The 20971-nt window shown below is 43.4% G+C and overlaps 2 protein-coding genes across 3 annotated transcripts in view; one reads left to right on the top strand and one right to left on the bottom strand.

Annotated features, from left to right (window-relative positions):
* eml2 (EMAP like 2) overlaps positions 1-15075 on the bottom strand; it is a 29676-nt gene extending 14601 nt beyond the window's left edge. Inside the window, 5 exon segments of the mRNA XM_040130996.1 lie at positions 1436-1537; positions 2010-2127; positions 2728-2958; positions 14762-14906; positions 14909-15075. Of these exon segments, the coding sequence (XP_039986930.1) occupies positions 1436-1537; positions 2010-2127; positions 2728-2958; positions 14762-14906; positions 14909-14965 (653 nt within the window). The 5' untranslated portion in view covers positions 14966-15075.
* A 3901-nt stretch (positions 15076-18976) lies between these two features.
* rhbdd1 (rhomboid domain containing 1) overlaps positions 18977-20971 on the top strand; it is a 4103-nt gene continuing 2108 nt past the window's right edge. The window contains exons 1-3 of one of the 2 annotated variants that reach the window (XM_040131035.1): positions 18977-19198; positions 20164-20328; positions 20730-20971. The exon at positions 20730-20971 is cut by the window's right edge and continues 38 nt beyond it. In XM_040131035.1, coding sequence (XP_039986969.1) covers positions 20176-20328; positions 20730-20971 — 395 coding nt within the window. In that variant the 5' untranslated portion in view covers positions 18977-19198; positions 20164-20175. The remainder of the gene's footprint in view (positions 19199-20163; positions 20329-20729) is intronic. The other variant, XM_040131034.1, reaches the window with a different exon arrangement.

Genomic DNA, 20971 nt, shown 5'->3' with positions numbered 1-20971 from the left:
TCAAAACGCACTTTCTGGCTGTGCAGACCCACCCCCTCTGCCTGGTATCCACACCCCCCCCCTTTTACCAAGCACGCATGGAAATCTGATACATCAGCAGAAATACAGGAGAGAGAAGGAGAGGAGAGGAGAGGAGAGGAAAGGAAAGGAAAGGAAAGGGGATGAGAGGAAAGAAGAAAGGAGAGGAAGAAGAAAAGAGTTCATGAAAAAGAAGAACACAACACCAGAAACAGAAAAGAACAGTGGTCAGGAGGATTGAATAATGAAGAAAAGAGAAAGATGGATTTAGAAGAAAGATAGCATGCAATTAAAGAATGAAGGGAAAAACAAGAATAATGGAAAAGGTGTGTGTGACTACAGAATGTATAACCACGGATAATCTTCCCGAGTCTGGTTACTGAAGGTGACCCACGTGTTGCGTTCACTTGCCTGTGACACGTGGATACTTCACTGCCCACTGGGCTCGCAGCCGGGGCATTGCAGACCAACGGCACGTTAATTGTTAAACATAATTCATGGTGACATCTGAGAGGTACTGCAGGCCGACAGGAAGTGCTGACTTTGGAAGTGTAACAGCCACGCGTGATGATGTGACACATCAGACGAAACTAATAATAATGATGATGTGCAGAATCCATCTCTGTCCTGCTTTTTTCCCCCCTCTCTCTCTCTCTCCTCACAAAGTCTGAATAATTAAAACATCTCTAACATCCTGAGTGTGCTTTAAACGTTAGAAGCTCTAAACCATCAGTTCTCACAGCAGTAGCAGCTTCCACACCGAAGGTTGTTATTGTGAAATACCTTAAATCAAAATCAGATCAAAGATGCTGATTGGGGGGGGGGGCAGTTGCTCCTCTTGTCCTTTCCTTTTTTATTTTATAGAGCACCATTTTTAAAGTTGGTCAGTGGGCCACCATAATACCTAACAATACCATAACCTTTTTTGTCGTTCAAAAAAGGGGAAAATGTGTCTTGATTGGGAAAATGTCTCCCGACTTACAGTGTAAAAACTAGTTTTTATGTTGTTGAAGCTATTTTGTATTTTTTTTTTCTTTCTGCAAGTGAATGTCACACAATTTGCTCAGAGTGACTGTCTGATCAAAAATGATGTGATGTGTCTCTGTGGGCAGACAGATGAAAGAGAGGCAAGACAGCTCATTACAACAATCCAAGGTGACCCAGTGAACTCCTCTGCAACCCTGCCGACCCACAGTACACAAACATGGGCTCCGAGCACGTCGGAGAGGTTTTCATGGCAACACTGAATACAGTGTTTTGTTTTTCTCCGTTACTGGTCATCTGCCATTGTGCAAAATACGACTGATGAGCGCTTTATTTACTGATTGATTGAATTCCCTGGTATCAGGAGCTAGATTTAGAAATAGAGTGTATACATTTCTATGAGATACACCATCCAGCAAGAGGAATTTGTTACCTTTTGCCACCCGAGGAGCTGCTGGAGGAGGTGGTTCGACTCCGACTCTCTGCTCCCATCTCTCTCCTCACCAGGGTGAGACGCTCTGTGGACACACTTTTCCTAGAGAGGAGAGGAGGGAAACAAATCATTGCTTACCCTTCTTTAACATCTATTCTTCAAGGCCACTGCTAAAAACAAAATTCACAATCCCAGGTCATTTTTCGGTGTCAGCTTAGGATCATATAAATGAAAACAGGGGTGACAGATAAAGTTTAAAGGAACGTGGACGTTTGCTCATTCTCCTTCTGACTGGTAAAGTGACAAACAACGCAAACAACAGCAGCAGCAAAGTTTTTCACAAGGCGTTATCGCACCAAAAACCTCGGGTGATCCTGAAAATTTGCTGCCAAACAGGTAAAAGTTGTGTCACTCTTTTACTACAGAGTCACCACCGCTACTAGTTTGCTATCTACTACCTTTACTGTAACCATCACATCTCCCCGGTGCATGTAAAGTAAATGGAGGAATAAAAAGAATGGATGTGAGTATGCACAAGTTTGTTTGAGGCAGAGTTTTCCTTTCTTAAGTATACCTCTTAATGGACTGCAGCACTTCTTTCTTAGGGGATGAAGGGGAGGAAAGGAGGCGTTTCTGTTGAACATAGCCATTACTTAGAGGTCTGGAGGGAAGAGCCTGCAGAAGCTGGCGCACTGAAAGGTAAAAAAAAAAAAAAACAACAACATCATTAGCCTCATCAAAAGAGAAATCAAGGATGGAGGATGTTAACAATTTCAAAACATTATTTATAACCCAATGTATGTATCTGACAGTAGGAGTGTCTGATTCTAACACTCATACGTCTGTTTTTGCAGGATGCTTGGCCACCCACAGCTTTCATTGTTTTCCTTTAGTGTAATGGTTTTTCAGCAGTGGTGGGTCATTTTCAATGGTGGAAATATGGAATAAAATCATAGTACAATCTCATTCCAGAACAGCTTATGAGGTGTAGTATTGACAGGACAGCAGCTGTAGCAGTGCAGGGGTTTATTCCCCATTCAGACAAAGATAAAACAACAATTATTTTGTTAGCATTCAGCAACTATAGCTCCAATAAGGGTTTGACGCCATGCCAGTGACTAAGACTCATTGCTCGGATTTTACTGTCACAGCAGTAGACACTTATTTATCTTAGAATATCAACATACAAACTCTGCGGAAATACTGATGATACGCGATGACTGTTGAGAAAACGAATTAACGAGGAAGGGGGCAGGACTTTGGATCTCATTTCACCAGGTTATCTTACTTACCCTTGGTAGGCGGTGCTGAAGCTGCGGTGGCCAGAGGTCTCCTCCCAGCAGCATGGACGCCTCCTGGTTGCATCAACAGGCTCTGCTCCTCACAGTAGCCCAGTCGGCGCAGGGCGTCGGCCAGAGCCGCCTTCAGCAGCTGGATCTCATCTTCCTGCAGCTGCAGCCTCTGCTCCAGGTGGGAAACTCGGTCCTCCATGTCCATGTTACTGCTGGCCGACACCGTGTCATCTGGACAGGAAGCCCGTGAGGAGAGAGGGATTTAGTTGAAATTTTAGTTTGACTGATTATTACAGCTCACAATGCAGTTTACAAGGGCCCACAATAGGCAGGTCTCTTAGGAGTGGTAACAACATTGTTTTTATTACGGGTAAAAAACAAACACACTGTCTACAATTTAGCGCTAGTGTATAATCCAGTAGACCAATTCTGAAGGGTCTTAGGTTAAACTAGTACAACACCGATAAAAGGAAGTAAGTTAATACTTTACTTTAAACATCATCAAGAGAAGAAACAAAAAGATCATGGAAAAAGATTTGATTGATGGCTGATCTTATGGAGTTGCAGTGCTGAAAATCGGCAGCAATGATAACGATAAGATTATTTCACTGTCCCCATAAAATCCCGAAATTTGAATTGGACTCCACATCGCTACCCCCATGAGCACTCAGCAATAATGTTGGCTGCAAAATGACGGTTAACAACTTGACTGCGTGTACATGTGAGAGAGAAGAGATTATGAAGCTGCTGCCTGGATATCTGAGCATTTGGATTTGGTTTTTTTTTGGATGTAAACACAAAGAGCTGCTTTAGGTGAGTGTTATGGATATCCACTAACACTGCTGCTGCTGCTTTGTCAACCAGTGGTTTAGAATTTCTCAGGAGAATAAGAGCAAACAGGAAACTTTACTGGTTTTAATAATTTAGACTTCGTGTGCGAGTGTGACTCGGAGAGAACGAGAAGGAAAACAACACCAGATATGAGGTTGCTTTGTTTGGACAGTGTGGGAGAGAAGAGAGAGATGGAGACAGAGTTGTCAACAGAGAAACAAAGCTTTGTTTTCTTCATTATATTCCTGCGCATTAAGATTTAATAGTACCCTGTGGAGTTTTTGACCACCTCTTGCACTATGGAGAAACGATTTGATTGGCAGGTCCCCATTTTCTTTGTAGCGTTTGTAGCATTTTGTTTGCATCATCGTTCTTCCAAACTGCTGCGGGCAGTGATGTAAATGTAAGAAAAAAAAAAGTTTTTGCAAATGTTTTATGAGGAAGGAAATGCAATCAACATAAGCGTTAGGATTCAAGGACACACACAGTGGGTTTGGGTAAAGAACACCGAATGTAAACATGAATATTTATATTTTTAAACTCCACAGCATACCTTTCAATGTCCAAAATGCTATCAGTAGTTTTCTCTTTTTTTAAATAGCATACATTTGTGCAGTCTTAGTTAATCAAAAAGCGATGTCTGCACTGTATATTTGCCTGTGTTTCTCAAATTAATTTTATAGGTCAAATTTAACAATAAAATGAGGGATTATCACACTCACCCTTGTTTAACTGGTGCATTTCAACAAGCAAAGTGGCCAGAGGTAAACTGGTTTGAACTCAGAGTAAAGCATAGTCTTTTAAATTTCTGAATTGCTGTATATTTATTTGTCTGTAAAACATATAAATCATTTAATGACATTGTTTTTCTATGGACTTGTGATGCTGCAGACGTGCTGCCGCCGCCGATTCCAACCGCCTCACACGCCTCCCTCAGTGCTCTGCCTTTATTCCTCTCATCTTTAACTCTTTCCAACCTAATCGTACGCCGTCCTCCCACCCACCAGTGGCGAGGTCACTGGAGGCCGGCCAGATTATCAAAGGCAAACTGCCCAGTGCGGATTATCAATCTGAGGCTCACATAAACAGATTACGACCTAATAAAGTCAAAAACAAGTTTCTGGTTGGACAGAACATCTCATGTGTCCTAAATTCTAAAACCTATCTGCTCTCTCTCATAATGCCAGCTCTGCAACAACCACGTCCTCATGATCAAAAATACAGATTTTAATTCCAGAAAGAGCTACTCTTTTCAAAAATCTTACACCTACTGAGACATATTCTCCACACAAATTTAAACTGGCAGCAGACATTGGGTAAATATCAAGAATCAGTCACGTGTTGAGGTGGAGGTTGCTCCTTAACCAGAGCTACAAAAATCGGCTACATCTTAGTTTCTTTACATATTTCTCATTACATTTTTGTCAATTCATTCTTCATTCAAAAGCCTAATCTATCTAAGGAGGTTTCCAGTGCGAAAGGTGAGGTGGGACACTTAATTAAAAAAAAAAAAAACTTCCTAAAAGAAAGTTTTAGTGTTCTGAGTTTTTTTTTTTTTTTTTTTAGGTCCAGCCAGGAAGCGCACACTGAATTTTCACTATTTCTTATGAAAGATGCAAATTTTAAAAGTAGTGAATCTTGTCATAAAATAGCTATAGTATCACTATAAAAACATATCAATATCAGCCGTCAAACACCAGTTTCAGTAAAACACCAAGTTGACGTGATTGTCCAATTAGCTATATACAATAAAACCAGGCCAAAGTAACTAAAAATTATTCAAATATCACTATGTAAAATAATATAAAATTTAAACTAGACACTGCCTGTGTCTCAGGCTGCAAGAAAGATAAAACATATTTTAGCTTCATCATTGAAAAAACAAACACTACCCAAAACAATAAAATAACCTAAAAATAAAAACAAATGGTAATAACTCAGCGGACTCTTAAAATAATAATCTACCATGAACTTCCGTCCTTGTCATCATTAGTTTTAATGCAAAGGTCATACTTATCATGTGTGCACCATTCAGCTGCAACAGTTTAGAGTATTAACTTTAAACTTGCAATAAAAAGAACATGACACTCCACAAGGGATTTTACAGGTGACACTGCTTCAGCAACCACCACAATGCTCCCAGCATGCATCGCTTCAGCGCCGCAGGCTGAGCTGGGGGACAGAGTGAGTACTGTTACTGTTTCTGTATCACATCTCACAGTCAAATGAGACAGGAAGAGAGCGCAGGGAAATTAAGCTTCAGATTTACATACAGAAATCAAGCTCGGGGGAGATTTGCATAGCACTGCCCAGTGGACCAGCAGCATAATGTCAGATCGCTTCAAGCCTTTACTACCGTTTCTCTTCTGCAATTTCTCCAACTTTCTACTAAATTAGCCAACGTAGTGATCAGGCTGGTTAATCCAAATGTCATTAGCCTTTCGCTAAATAACAGAAATCAGCCAGTTTTTTTGTTGTCTGGCCAAAGGCTTCAGCGAGTGAGAAATAAAAAAAACAAAATTTAATCGTTACATTTTTTAACCAATCTTAATAATTCATTTAATCCTGGTATTATATACAAGAGTCTTCATTACAAATGAAAAGGAGGGTTGCACCTCTCTTTTTTAAATAGCCGGCAGCTTGTAAAAGCCTATCATTATTCTTCACTACGGTCTAAATGCTGTTTCAGATTCAATGATCCATCTGAAAGTTAAAACTCAGACAGAGTAAATGAATAGCTAATTTCCATGAAAGTACTCGGATGTTTTGTATGGTAAAATTATACAAATAAAAGGGATGTCTTACCGCCTGAAGGGATATATTTGATAAATTAACTCTTCCAGAAAATCTCTTCGTACTCGCCTGACATGTTAACTACTCTACCATTACTACTATTTATTACTCTGCTATCTACTGATCACAAAGATGAAGCAGATAAACCATCACGGTCAGTCACAGTAATTCAAGAGCAATCCAACGTCTCATCTGTGGGGGTAACCATGTACAAAATGTCTCCGTTATCAAATACAGGGGATGTGGAAAAAAAACCAAAAAAAAAAAAAAAAACCCAAGCAACAGACAAATAATTAAAATACAAAACTAAGATCGAAACAATCAAAAGAAACAAACAGTCATTAAGTAGGAGAGGACAGATTGTGGGTGGGAGTAGACTGAAGGTGAAGGGAACAGGGAAAGGACTCAGAGTGAGAGAAAGAGATGGGAGTAGGGAGAGAAAAGAAGGATTCATTTTTAAACTGACTACAGCTAATCCTGTTTATCAAAACTGCTATGACCATCAGGTCCACTGAATTGAGCAGAGAAACAGATTAAGACAACTACAGAAACCACATGAAAGACCTGAAAGAGACAGTTTTACCATCCAAAGACTGTGTCTACAATCATTCAGTCTTCATTATTCTACTATACGGCAGATACTTAGTAAGTTGCAGACGGCACTGCAAAATGGCAAACAAGCTATACAGAAGACTCAACAAGTCCTCCAACCTCAGTGACCATATAGGTCGCCTGTCCCTACCCGGGGATGCGACCCAGAGAAGAGTACCAGCGGCATGCGAACGAGACCTTTGTAATCGTGGTTACAATAATAAACACACATTTGAGCATGTGGAATAGTCACAGTTTGGTTAGGTTTAGGAAAGATCTTGGTTTGGATTAAAGTAAGTGCTTCCTTAAGGTTAGAGGACCTTTGTCGTCAAGGTTACAATAATAAACACACGGTTATGGTTGTGGAACGGCCAAGGATAAAAGAAACAACATTGATTATCGGTTGCACACAGGAAATGAACAGCGGTGTCCTGCGTGAGAGGTCTGTGTTTTGTCGAGCCATCCATCCAGCCCGACCTCCTCCTAAAGCAAACTTTGTTGTTCTATCGTTGTTCTGTCGTAATTACTACGGCCAGTAGACGACGTCTGACATTAAAACCTAACTATGTGTTGTAATCAGCTGCTTGCACAGATGACCCATGGAGTCATCTGTTACAGGAGGAGGAGTCTAAGAGGTCTATATAATGAAAAGTGAACAATTTTGGAAACGACCATAAAGTACGTAGCTATGCTAGCCGTACTCGTAGACAAACCAGAGAGCTAAATTGTTGGATGAAAAATGGAAACTTCTTCGCTACTCTTAAATCTTTACCACTAGCGGGGCACAAAAAGGTAACGTTTGTCCTGCAGGTGGCACCGGAGAAAAGGTCATTTTGGTACCCAAGTCGTAGTTGGGCTGTTTTGTTGGGCTCAGCTCTCCGCTGTCGGGAGTGGATCGGCTGTCATGGCTCTGAGCTGGACCGAAGCCTCACCTGCGCTTTGAGCTGGACCCTGATCTTATACTAAAAAAAATGCTAATGTTAGGATGTTAACATTTCTGCAGTTAGCAAGTTAGCATACACGTTAACAATTCTTGGATGTCGACATGCTGAATTTGAGCATGTTAGCATGAAAATGAATTTAGCATGCATGTTTAACATGCACTTGGTTGTACATTTAATTTGTTTATTTATTGTTTTATGTGTTACATTGAATTGCACCTTGCTCCATGCTTCACTCAAAATAAAACGCCCCCATCCTGGTCATGCGGTTATAAAAGTGAAGAGATGTTAGAATGCAAATTTTTGAATTGTAATGTCTGAAACTTCAACTTTATTGTACCTGGGGGGGGAGATTTGTCTTGCAAATCTGATGAATCATCAAACTCACTCACCCTTGAACAACAGACACATAAAACATAATAAAAAACAAAACATGATATAAACCTGAAAAACATTTTAGCATGATAACATTAAGCATGTTTAGTTTGACTTGTAACATGCTATCACTCAGAAGGTTAGAGTATCATTTTTAACATTTACCACATTATATGCTAAAGGTTAACTAGTGAAGAGAAAGAGCAGGAGAGAAGAAGGACAGGTGGTGAGAGAGAAGAGGGAAGAGGAAGACGGCAAAACGACGATGGACAGGTCAGCAGGGTTCACCTTCATCTCCTCTACTGCCAGGACACCTGCTTAAAAAATGCTGCCGAGCTGGCTACATTTCAGTTTGCCCTTGAATGATCTCTCACGCACGCACGCACGCACCTACGCACCTCTATCTTTGCAAGGACACCCCATTGACAATCCGTTCCTTAGCCCCAACTACATGCCGAACTCCAGCCTAACGCAATTCTAACCTGAACCCTGAAAACAAGTCATAACCCTCAAACAGCCATGTGAAGTTTTGTCAGAGTGAGGACTGTCCAAAATGTCCTGACTTTCCCAAAATGTCCTCATTCCATAAGATCTATAACTGAAACTATTCCTCATAAAAAAGATAGAAGTACACACACACACTTTTTTTAAATCACAAGCCAACTTCCCTCTCTATCAGACATTGCTGTAAAGTGTTACTTAAAAACCAGCCGACCAGGCTGAAAAAGACACATTGCTGCTATCAGGAAACAGAAAAAATGACAACAGAGGGGAATGAGGGTGGTGGACAAAACAGGTGGATGGATGGAGGGGAGGAAAACGCAAAGGCGGCGTTGGAGGGAAGGGAGTTAGAAGAGGGACGAGGGGAGATAAAGATATGGTTGATGAAATGCAGAGGGGTGGGCTAGGTGTGTTCCTGTGTGTGTGTGTGTGTGTATGAGAGATGCTGCCGGAGAGAGACCGTGAGATGGACAATGGGAGGTCGCCACGGGGCAATAAGAAAATTGAAGGCTGCTGAAATATTCATGGTGCAGTGGAGTGATGATGAAGGTGGAGCTAGTCTCGCCTACCTGCCAACGTGCCGCGCCGAGTGCCCGGTCACTTCCTCCTGTCAATCAACCAGTCAGTCAGTCCACAGAGAAAACAGTCAGTTTGTCCACTTGCCCTCACTCTTCCTCCTCTAGAGGCTCTCTGGACTTTAACTCCCCGCCCTTCCCGTCTGTTATCAGTGCTCGATCACTCTCTCTCTCTCTCTCTTTTACACACATGGTCTCAATCACGCAAGCACACACACAAACTCTCATCTCCCATCCTCTCCTGCTGAGCCGCTCCCTCCTCCATCCCCACTTCCTACAAACTCCCTCGTTTCCTTGACCACTCCCTCTTCCTCCTTACATCCCCTCCTCCTCCTCCTCCTCCTTCACTTCCATCCCTCTTCTGCCTCCTGCTCCTGTCTCATGAGCTGTAGGCAGAGAGAACCGAGTCAGAAGGGGGTGGAGAGGCTGGCGTAGGGCCACACACACACACACACACACACACACACACACACACACACACACAGCAGCATCTGTACAGCCAGGCACCACCAGGAAGAGATGCTGCAGAGCCAGACCTCAGGATCAATGACACACTCATACACACAGACTCACACATTCACTCTCTCACAAACACACCTAAAGGTGTGACCAACTGTCCTGGGACAAGATGTTCTTGCACAGGCTCTCATGTGAAAACGTAAAAAACGGTGCCACAGAGCTCCATTGTTGTCTAAAAACCACTAACACAGACACATAAATGAGCCACAGCGTCGCACTGGGTGACAAGTTCCTTCACAAACCACAGCCACTGTAATTTAATTTGACTCAATTCCTCAGTCACCGGTCTGTTGCCAGAAATGTTCCCTAGAGCACCAAATGTGTATTACTCCAAAGCTGAAAACAGTCCCAACGAAAAAAAAAAAACCACTGTCCAGCTGTTTTGGGAAATCACTAAACATTTAGAAACTATAGCATTGATATATATTTTTGTAAGATTTCTGTATTCAGTAGTAACCAGCCAATATGGGGCTTAAAGCCACAGACAGGGTGAGTACCGAGAGACACAGACACACTAACACACATTGTGTGGTGTGTTTCTATGGGATTTTTCTGACAAGAGGAAAATATAGAATAAAGCAGAGATTACAGCAGCACTAAATGACATTTTAATGCTCAAATGCACCACTCTTACCAAGGTGAATCATAACATGGGGCTATAAAAAGGAAAGAGTGGCCTAAATAGAATACTTGATCAAATCCAAAGTTGTTTCGTTTGTTTAGGTAGATTGTTATAAAATTTTACAAACCCTTATCTTACAAAACCCTCTTTAAAAACCTGGTGGATAAACTGAAAACAGACCCTTTCTTCCTCGGAGATAAAAAAAGCTTTTCACCAGACTGTAGCAGAACACTAGAGAAAAATCAGTGATGCTTTTAATGCTTTTTTTCTTTTCATCTACAGTAAAAAAAACAAAAGTTGGCAAATCACAGGGCTGTGCAGCATTACAATGGGCCATCATTGACAGTTCTTCTTGCTGTAATGCTACACACACACTGCTTCAGTCATCAGTCATTTCATTTCAAGCTAAAGCTGAAATGAACATACCGTACTCCGCACTGCTAACATGCATCCAGAATGCACGTACGGCACCGTGCAGGTTGCACGCCATCTCTTTTCACCGTAGATGCGTTCCAGATGTCACTGTGCGCTGTGCTAGTGGCTGCTTCTAAATAAAAGGACCGCACGGAGGAAGCTGGACGCACAGACAACAGCTGAACCTCTCCACCCTGCAGGACAACGGGTCTGAGAAGAGTGCAGTCTGCTGAAGTTTAACGATGACTGTTACCCCTTGCTGCACAGCGCGGATTGAAGTCATTTAAGCGATTGTGAAAGTATTAATTTAGTGTTTAGATCCATTCTGTAGAGGGAGTCGATTTTCTCATACTGTATGATTTTAGGGCAATAAAAAAAAAATATATATTTTTTTTTCAACGGGAAATAGGGAAAAAAGGGGAAAAAGGGGGGACAAAAGTGTGTTGAATAAATCAGCATACAGTAACTCTGTTTTAAGCTGCCTGGAGTCCCAGATTGGTGGAGTTTACCTCAGCGGGATCATTCAGGTAGCGCCATGAAGGTCGTCAGCACTGGAGAAGCGAAGTTAACTCGTTATATATTTGCCCTACGTGACACAGAACATCAACAATAAAGTACAATACAACTATCAAGACTATAAAGGGTGTGCGTAAACCGCATTTGGCTCACGATGTGACCAGGTGGCCGAGGAGAGCAGATCCGATGGACACAGAGGATCTCCAGTTACAGTGAGAGGACAGATGGTAGAGGAGGAGAAAGAGACAGACACACAGAATGAAAAGGAAAGAAAGGAGGCGGATGGACAGACACAAGACAAACAGAAAGAAAGAGGTTGGTTGATTGAAGCGGACCTGGCAGATGCTGCACTGCCAAACACAAAAAGGATCTATACTCTATTCTCCAGTCTGCTCAGCTGTAGCACAGCAGAGTGAAACACCTCTTCACCGTTTCCCTGACTGGCTTCGTGGTATTTCTCAGGTCTTCTTCACACATCACACAGGCCTATTTTCAGCCTCAATTTCAGCTCATAACACAGTTTAAAACGTTTCTTATTCTTGTATCACAATTCAACATTTAAGGGCAGTTCCTCAGAATTTTTCTCCTCTATAGGTCATGACCCAAAATGGCTGAAAATACCTTGATGGCGGTGTCGCTCTGCATGAAAATGGTTCCCAACGTGTCGTAGTACTGCACAGCGGGTCATTACTGCATCCATTTTTGGGCACAAAACCAATACAGCAACCGATTTCACAGTTTAGTGCCCTGATGTCTGGTCGAAAGTGTGTTTAAATCAGCTGTGTTCGGTAGCAGGGGAAGCCTTGATGGTGCACAGTAACAGGAAGGGGGGGGGGGGTCACACGGAGTAGAGAGTTTTAGTTCAGTCTCAAATGCCCCTGATAAGATGCTGAATCCCTCCCAGCTCCAGAGAGTTTGACCTCCGACCTCTGAGTGCAGGGAGGAAAGCAAGAAGACGAATCTTTCCTTTTGGGCGTCAATACAATGTCTGGAAATGTCAGCAAACACATACAGGCACTTTTTCCTACACATGTGAGGACCTTGACTGAGACATTTATTCCTTGACCATGTACACCGAGTTAATTTAGGTCCTAAAAGAACCCTAAACCAAGCCCCCAACCAGAGCTCAAGCCTTAAAGAAATCAGGATAGGTCAAACATCTCTGCCTCATCTTTTCGCTCCCTGTCAGAGCATCTGTTGCTCATAAACGCAGCAACACACACCTCATTACTCTACCTGTGTGTGTCTGAGGAATGAGAGTTACCGTATGAGAACCTGTGTCTCTCTCTCTCCTGCACCCGTTCTCTGCAGGTGTAATTTAGGTTTCATTCAAGGCAGAAAATTAAGTTGTCTTTAAAATAGAAAACTTGTCACTTCCACCAGGTGGAAATAACCAAAATAAATTAAAAGTGTGCCTTCCTGATTACTTGGAATGTGTAACTTAATACTTCCACTCTGAATTTAATAATTTGCCGCACCGATTTAAAAAATGCTGGAGAAGGGAGGACACAGCGGCGTCCTACACTGGATGAAATACAAAAAACCCAGGTAAAGTAGCTGTTACTTCCCTCCAGGACCAGCTGTCACTCACAAGCTCTGTCTGTAACCTACATCTGACATTTGTGACCCGCTTTTTTTATAAATTTTACCTCTTGCTCTCCCGTGAGCTCAGCTCCTGTGAAGCTCATACAGGCCGGGGAGCTGCAGGAGGCTTTGGGCCGCAGGCACTCACCAAACGGTTTGAGTGGCACATGTTACATGTTGGAAAACAAAACTCCCGTGACCCCTCGCCGTCTCTCCACCTGCCGCTCAATATGGCTGTCTGTGAGGTCTGGCAGACTGCGGGGACGGAGGGTCAGTCCACGGACTGTTCTCTCAGAAAAACAACGTCGCCTTACATGGATTTAACTGAACTCTCGGTGACACCTGCGCCTCAGAATAAATCCATCCCGGCTGTGTTATATATAGAGAGAGAGAGAAACTGGCATCTACTTTGTCTGAAACAGCTGGCGAAACCGTCACCACATTGTTCAGCTGACAGAGAAGCATTTTGCTTTAAAAAAAAAATAAAAAAAATCACCCACAATCCTCCACTGTCACCACAGGTATGGTCGGGCCCAGCAGCAGCAGAATATTTGCATGATATTTGTGAAGCAGGTGGCAGATGCAGATACAGAGCCACGGGGGGGGCAAATGAAACCGCCAACTGATCATCAGAGATCATCGTGTATTCAAATCCGGGGGATGGGTCACGTTCAAGGGGGTTCAATCTTGCAATTCGTGACCGTAGCAAGTTCCGCCCCGTCGTGACCAGCGTCGTCGTCGTCCCCCCCCGGCCGGTTAGCGCTACAATCGGCTTGTGTCTTCCGGACAGCGTTTGGTGGCCGCGGACTGGGAGGAACTTCGGTCGGAGGAGGATTTCGCCCGGTAGCAGCCCCGACACACTGCGCTCCCTAACCCCAAACTGTAACGGGAAAAAAAAAAAAAAAAAAAAAAACACACACACACACACACACACACACCGCTGTCGGAACGCGGGACAGGGGAAAGCTCAGGGTGCTGAAAAAAAAACAAAAAAACAACTCAGCTCTACGGTGACATCAAAGCAACGGGTGGCAGGTGCGTGTGGAGCTACGACAAAAAAAAAAAAAAAAAAATGAATGAAAATAATGGCATTGGAAATATAACTGAACACTGGAGATACTTTCCCTCCTCCGCCCTGTAGAGACCACGACCATATCCACCACAGATCCGAGCCGTGGTGGGTCCCCTCCAAACACATTTCACAGAGACGTCTTCAATTTCAGTTTAAAATATAAAAGTTCAAGGTTTTGCCACACGATGTTAATTTTTTTTTGTTTTGTTTTGTTTTTTTTAAATGTATTTTCATGGCAAAGGGAGTGAAAAAGCCTAAAAGTCGTGATGATAAACCACTGAACATCTTTGACGGTGAGGTAGACAAAAAAAAAAAAAAAAAAATCAGATAAGCTGGCGTTGCAGGAATACCCGAGCTGGTAAAATGGCAGTCAATCGGGCTAATGTGCACAGTCACAGAGTGGCTCAGGGGGGCAAGCAGCTGGGAAATACTTTCTAGTTTGACATTTTCTTTCCACCGACTAATTGCCACTGTCAGAACATGCATGGGTTAATTAGTCGCACACATCTAAACACGTTTTCAGGGCGACTTGCAGAATAAACGGGAGAGTCACTGCATTTTTTCTTTCCATTTTCTCCCCCCTCCCCTCCTTTTCTATACATTTCTGACTGGCATGAGACAGCAGTGCAGCCGTCTGGACCGGGGCTGGGGCTCTCCCTCTCCCGTTGTGTCTGATGAAGTGAAATGGGAAGCAGCTCACCGTTGTTGCAGTACTGTAGCAGCAGGTTGGTGCTGTCACACAGGCTCCCGCACGAAGCGATCCGCTCCGACATCCTTCCCCCCTTCCTTGTTCCTCCTCTCCGTCCAGCTCTTCCTCCTCTCAGCCCCGGTCCTTGGTCCTTCTTTCACCCCCACTCGGCCTCCTTTTCACGCCGTCACCCCTTCCTCTCTCCCCCACATTCATAAGCAAGCGCACACACGCACGCACGCACACACGCACACACCTTTACCTGCCTCCGCTCCCCCGCTCCCGCTTCTCCGCCGACGTCAAGTCAAACGCTATATAACAAACTACAATTCCGCTGTTCGCTTTCAAAATAAGAGTCCCGTCGACTGGCACCGCACACACCGGACATCCACCTGACGTTCGAGCATTGTTTTTGATGAGGACTCTTTAGTGTGTGCCCTTAATTTATCGAATATTGTTTCAATAATATTTAATTGACTGGCGTCATTTTAAAAAAACATACCATATTCATAAAGATGTTCATTTAGCCTGACAGACTTTTTGTATATCACCATTATTATAATATTAACATTGAGATTATTTTAATTTTCAAAAACACAGAGAACACAAACTACCAGTGTACACACTGGTTTTCATTTTCTCCCACAGCCCGATTCCTACCTCTAAATTCACCCAAACACAGAGAACAGGTCACACCACCTAATTTGTCGGAGGACACCTCCCGGTATCTCTTCCCTATGATAACTCAAGCAGTATGCATTAATTAAAGGATAACATGCAGGAGGGTGTTGAAGAAAAACTGATAAACAAGCAAGGTAAAAGGACAGAGTTATGAGTCTTCAGTTTATCAGAGTAACTGTATGATCCTACCACAGTGGGATTTGAATTTCTCAGGATGTCCCCTCAGCTAAAGATATATCAAAATAGAAAACAGTCCTACACCCCACTGTGTCCTACATTTAATTTATAATTCAAATGTATTTCAACAAAGTTCAGTCAAGAGAAGTTCCTTTTGCGTATTATTTTTGGCTACAAACAGAGATATATTCCTCCCTGTGCCAATGTTTTGCTTCTGTTTTTTGTGTTTTTTCCCCTTTTGCAAGTGGCAATGCTACCAAATTATTTTTATTTTGAAGAGAGATCCTTCCGTTTTTCCGGTGTCTAGGTTATTCCCGCTGACTGGACGTAACGTCCTCGCCCGCGTCTGCCCCTGCGTGTCGCTGTCTCTATAGCAACAGCCTCTCCACCAGCCGCGTGTCGTGATCGTCGGGGGCGAGAGAGACAGAGACAGAAACAAACTGGACGAAAAAAGTGCGGTTTTTCTCTCTTTAGCTGAACCAACTAACTGAAGTCTTGCATCCGGCACAAGTTAGTGAAAAGAGAGGGGCGACCCCGGCCTCGGGTCACCTGAATAATTCATTGAGAAACGGTGTGTTACACCAAGCACACCTGTGTGTAATTGATGCCAAAGACTATCAAGTCAAAGCGAGAGGATTGACCCCCTCCTCTGTACTGAATCGTGAGCAGGAAACAGACGGGTAACTGCTGAAATAAAAACAAGCACAGGAAATGTCCCTATGTTGTCAGATCTCATTTGACGTATTTTTTTTTTTTTTTTTGTTTTTGTTTCTGGATGCAGTTCCTCACTGTGACCACCGGGGGGGGCAAGTGAACACACGCAACTGACACGATAGCACCATCTCGAGACCAAAGAGACAGGAAGTACAGAGAGGACATTTTCCCCAAGTCATCAGATCTGACTTGTCGTAGCACCGCTTTATTAATACGGTTTTTACTAATGCTAATGATACTGTTATTATTGTTAAATTAATTATTAATTAAGTCACTGTAATAATGACTGGTACATATTGATATTAATAAGGATTGTGACGTTAACGGCACGTGTTATTTTATATAGTGCTGTAGTTCCTCACTGTGGCCACTGGAGGGCAGTGAAAACGCATGTTTCTAAATCATGTTTCATGATTTCCAGACAAAAAAAAAATTAAGTTGTTAAAACCCCTCTTTGTTAATACGGTTTTTACTTATACTAATGTTACTGTTGTTATATGTAATAGTCGCCCGTATTATTTATCCTCCACACAAGTATGCGTCAGAGCAGGTGTGAAAATAGGACTCTCTTGAAATATGCAGATGACTCTGTTATTGTTAGTCGGCTCCAGGACAATGTTTTTTTATTTTATTTTAGAGGATGTGCCCACACACATGAAGACATGTCCATCGAGAGTCAGACAGTGGAATCCGTGCAATCTTGCAAATATCTTGGGACAATTATTGACTCAAAACTGAAGTTTGAAGCAATCCGTGAAGCCGTGTGCATAAAGGGGCGCCGGTGTTTGTTTTGTTTGAGGAAACGGTCCTGTTTCCACACCTAACAAAACCACGATGAACCTACTCTATTTTTTGCTTTTACTGAATCGGTTTTATCTCCTTCTTTGGCGTCATGGTTTGGAAACCTATCTTTAAAGAACAGAAACTCTCTGAGTCACTCTGTTAAATGGTCTTGTGGGCTGATTGGAGAGTCCGGCTAGTTACAGCGGATCACTGGCTCGATTCCTAATGAATGACTCCTCCCACCGCCACGTCCGAGCTTTTCAGCTTCTTCCTGCTGGGCTGATTGGAGAGTCCCACGTTAGCCTGGCTAGTTACAGCGGATCACTGGCTTGGATTCTCCCACGACTCCCACCGTCCGTGAATTAATTTTCCTTCCTGCGGACGGTTCACGGTCCCAAAGTGCAGAGAAAAAGCTTTGTTCAAAGCAGTCATGTTCCAGCAGGACGAACAAGTCATAGCCACAGATGCACAGAAGCTGTAGAAGCAATGTTTATTTATTTTTTTATTTTTAGTGGTTTAGAGACGATCGGGACCTCGAGTACTTTTATTACGTTTGCCTGTTGTCCGTGCTGTGTGTAAAATGTGTCCAGATGCATGCCTCGTCCACAACTAAAGTAACCTGAGCGTGAAACTAATAATGGCTCGTACGTACTGATATCAATGAGGATTGCGACCTTAACGCTACGCGTCAATTTATACAAGTGCTGTAGTTCCTCACCGTGGCCACTGGAGGGCAGTGAACACACGCATGTTTCTAAATACACCCAATGCCTCCGCCGGGTGTCGAGGCAGAAACGCGGGTGTGTTGAAGGAGCGATCTCGACAGCGAACTCATCTCGAACGTGCTGCCGCTCTCACCTGACCGTGTTGGTACTCAGCACGACGGGTGCTCATGTTTGGCACCAGGCCCCCTGGGCTGTTGATGGAGAAGAGAATGGGACAGTATCATTATATATAATAGCCTGATAATGGCTTCTCCGCACTCGTTGGGTGGTAACAACCTGATGAATCCTTGTCCTTGACATGAGGCCAAAATGTCTGTGTCTTATTTATCACAGAAATGAACCTAGTGATGTAGTTCCTGACTGTTGCCACTGGAGGGCAGTAAACACTGAAGATACATTTTTTATTCAACTTTTTCTTTTTTTTTTTTCTAACTTTTCCACTTTTTGTGTATTTGTGTAATCGTGCGCACAGTACTGTACTAGTGCTGTCAGCCCTTTTGGATGTTTAGCCTCGACATCCATCGTGCTAGGGAGGCGTCCGATCGGTCCCAAATTCACCCTGCGGCACGACAGCGACCCCGAACACACAGCCAGAGTCATAAAGTATTATCAACAGGTGGTCCGGCCCCACGGAGACCCGATCTCAGCATCGTGAAGAGACGGAAGACACCGAGAAAGACTAAATCCACAGAAGAACCGAGGCAGGTTCTCCGGGGTGACTGGAACAACCTGTGCCCAGGTGTACCTGCTGGAACTGCCGCTGGCAATGGATAGACATAGCACTTTTTTTGGGTGGGGGGACCAGAGTTCACATATGGAGATGGACAAACTGTAGGTACCAGTGCATATGCTTTGGTACCTGAAGAGCACACGCTAAACACGCACACTTGGCATCATTCTGAACGCAATCGGAAACTGCGAAAAACCTGCTCGTTACTTGCAGGAAATGCTCTGCGGAGAGACTGGACGTGGCGGAGGAAGTGCGGAGATTAGGACAAACCCGGAGCGTGGGTAACAATGACACTGAAATACGGCGGCGGCAGGCCCGACCGGAGACGTTCTGGTCGGCCGACGGCGAGCGCCCGACCATCCGGGGAACCGACGTGTGAAATGAGGGAGAGCCGTAATGCGCCTGCGCCGCACGCCTAGCTTTGTTATTGTCACGTGACAGCCGAGGTGCCGCCCCCACCTGTTTCCCAGTGGTCTGCAGTAGCTGTTGAAAATGATGAAATACCGAGAAACACACGTTGCTGATTTGTTACGAGGGTTCAAGGTCTCACGAAAGTAGAGTTTCACTTCGTCGGTGAGCGCTAAACCCTTTCGAAGCGGACTCGAGCTGCTAGCGGTGTTACAACTAACTAATATCAAGGTTAGCGTTAGCAATAGCCAGAGCGCCACAGAACGAGGAAGATGTCTGAACCGACGCTAATGCTGCTGATAAATTCGTCTTTCGGGGGATTTTGTTCGTTATTATCAAAAACTGATGTTTTACAAATATTAACGTAAACTTTGTCGTTAGACGAGTGACTGTCGTTAGCGTAATTTACAGGCTTTTGCTCAGTAGCTAAATTAGAAAATAGAAAGAAACGTTCGTCTAAAGTTTGTAGAAAAACTCCTCCACAGACAGGAAATAATACAATAACACGATGATGGATTTTACAGCCATATATGGGCACATGGCAAAAAAAAAAAAAGGCGAGGAACCGGTTCTACTCTTTAATTTTATATGCATGGAAATTCTGTAGGGTGCTAGCCAAGAGCAAAAGCAAAAGTTTAAGTGGCATATTAGAATAAGACGAGCACTCGCAAAATTTCTTCTTACATTTTGCTCTTATAAACCAGTAGGCAGACCCTGAAACTTCTGGGAGTACGTGGACTGTTGCTAATGACTAAATAAAAATAAAGATGGAAGTAGAAATGTTGTGCGTGCTCGCACTTTTTCTCATATGTGAATTCAGTGGATATCTATGGGAACCCCCCACTACTGAGCCCATAGTAAATTTCTAGTTGACTGTATATGGACCAACTCAAAAAGTGTGACCAGATGACATAAATTCATACATTTAGGTCTTGCTACTTTGATATTCAGGCTAACACTTGTGCGCGGCACTGTCAATGAATCTAATTCATGGTTTTTGTTCTATCTGCTCTAGCAACCAATTGTTCATGTAGCTCTTTTCAAAACAGATGTTACAGCAGCTTTACAGAAGGACAAAAAGAGACCCCCCAATGGTCCGAGGGGCACAACGACTCTGTTTCTTGACTCCTTCCATTGTAAGTTTTCTGGTACAGGGGAAATGACCGCAAAATAATCTCACAGTTGTCTCTTCCCAGGCTGTTTTCAGTATGCGGAACCGACAGAGGCCCTCCCAGCTGGGATTGTTGCTCCTGGCCTCCCAGCTGTTCCAGGTGGGCCTGGACAACATCCCACCTGTCACCCTGGCTGTCCTCGCTCTCAACGTGTACCTTTACCTTTTCCCAGCAGCTCCACTGTTGCAGGTAATGCACTAATACAGCACTAACAATACAGACAGAGTTTATTTTCTAGAATATAAAAGCATATATAAAAAGGTTATAATAAAAGTAGTTAATAGTACATAGTGCAGTAGGGCTGAAATTACTCGTAGATCAATTGATTTTCAGTTGACATCAAATTAATCAACAACTTTGACCATCTTACCTTCGTATCTAATGTGAAAATTTGCTGCTCTTCTTTATTAATATCATAGTAATTATTAGCTGCTTCTATAGCAGGTCAAAACAAAATGACAATTTTTCGACTTGCTGGCCCAGTCAGCACCTGGACCGTCCTTCAGGAATGACATGCACTATTGCCTCATACTATACTAAGTTGATATTATTAGTACTAGTATGAACACTTCTATCTATCCAATCCTTAGGCCTGTGTGAGTGTCCAGCAGGCATACTGGTTCAGTGACTGGCGTCGTCTTCTGCTATCCCCCCTGCACCATGCGGATGACTGGCACCTCTACTTCAACATGGTGTCCTTCCTCTGGAAAGGTATCAGGCTGGAGCGACGGCTGGGCGGAGCCTGGTTCCTCTACCTGCTGTCAGTCTTCTCTCTGCTCACCGGATTAGTCTATCTGGTGTTGGAGGCAGCGTTAACAGAGCTCACCCAGGA

This window comes from Xiphias gladius, chromosome 7 (genome assembly GCF_016859285.1).
Source record: "Xiphias gladius isolate SHS-SW01 ecotype Sanya breed wild chromosome 7, ASM1685928v1, whole genome shotgun sequence".
Classification (NCBI taxonomy): Eukaryota; Metazoa; Chordata; class Actinopteri; order Istiophoriformes; family Xiphiidae; genus Xiphias; species Xiphias gladius.
Note: the sequence above shows the minus strand (reverse complement) of the source record. Positions and strands in the feature narration are given on the sequence as shown.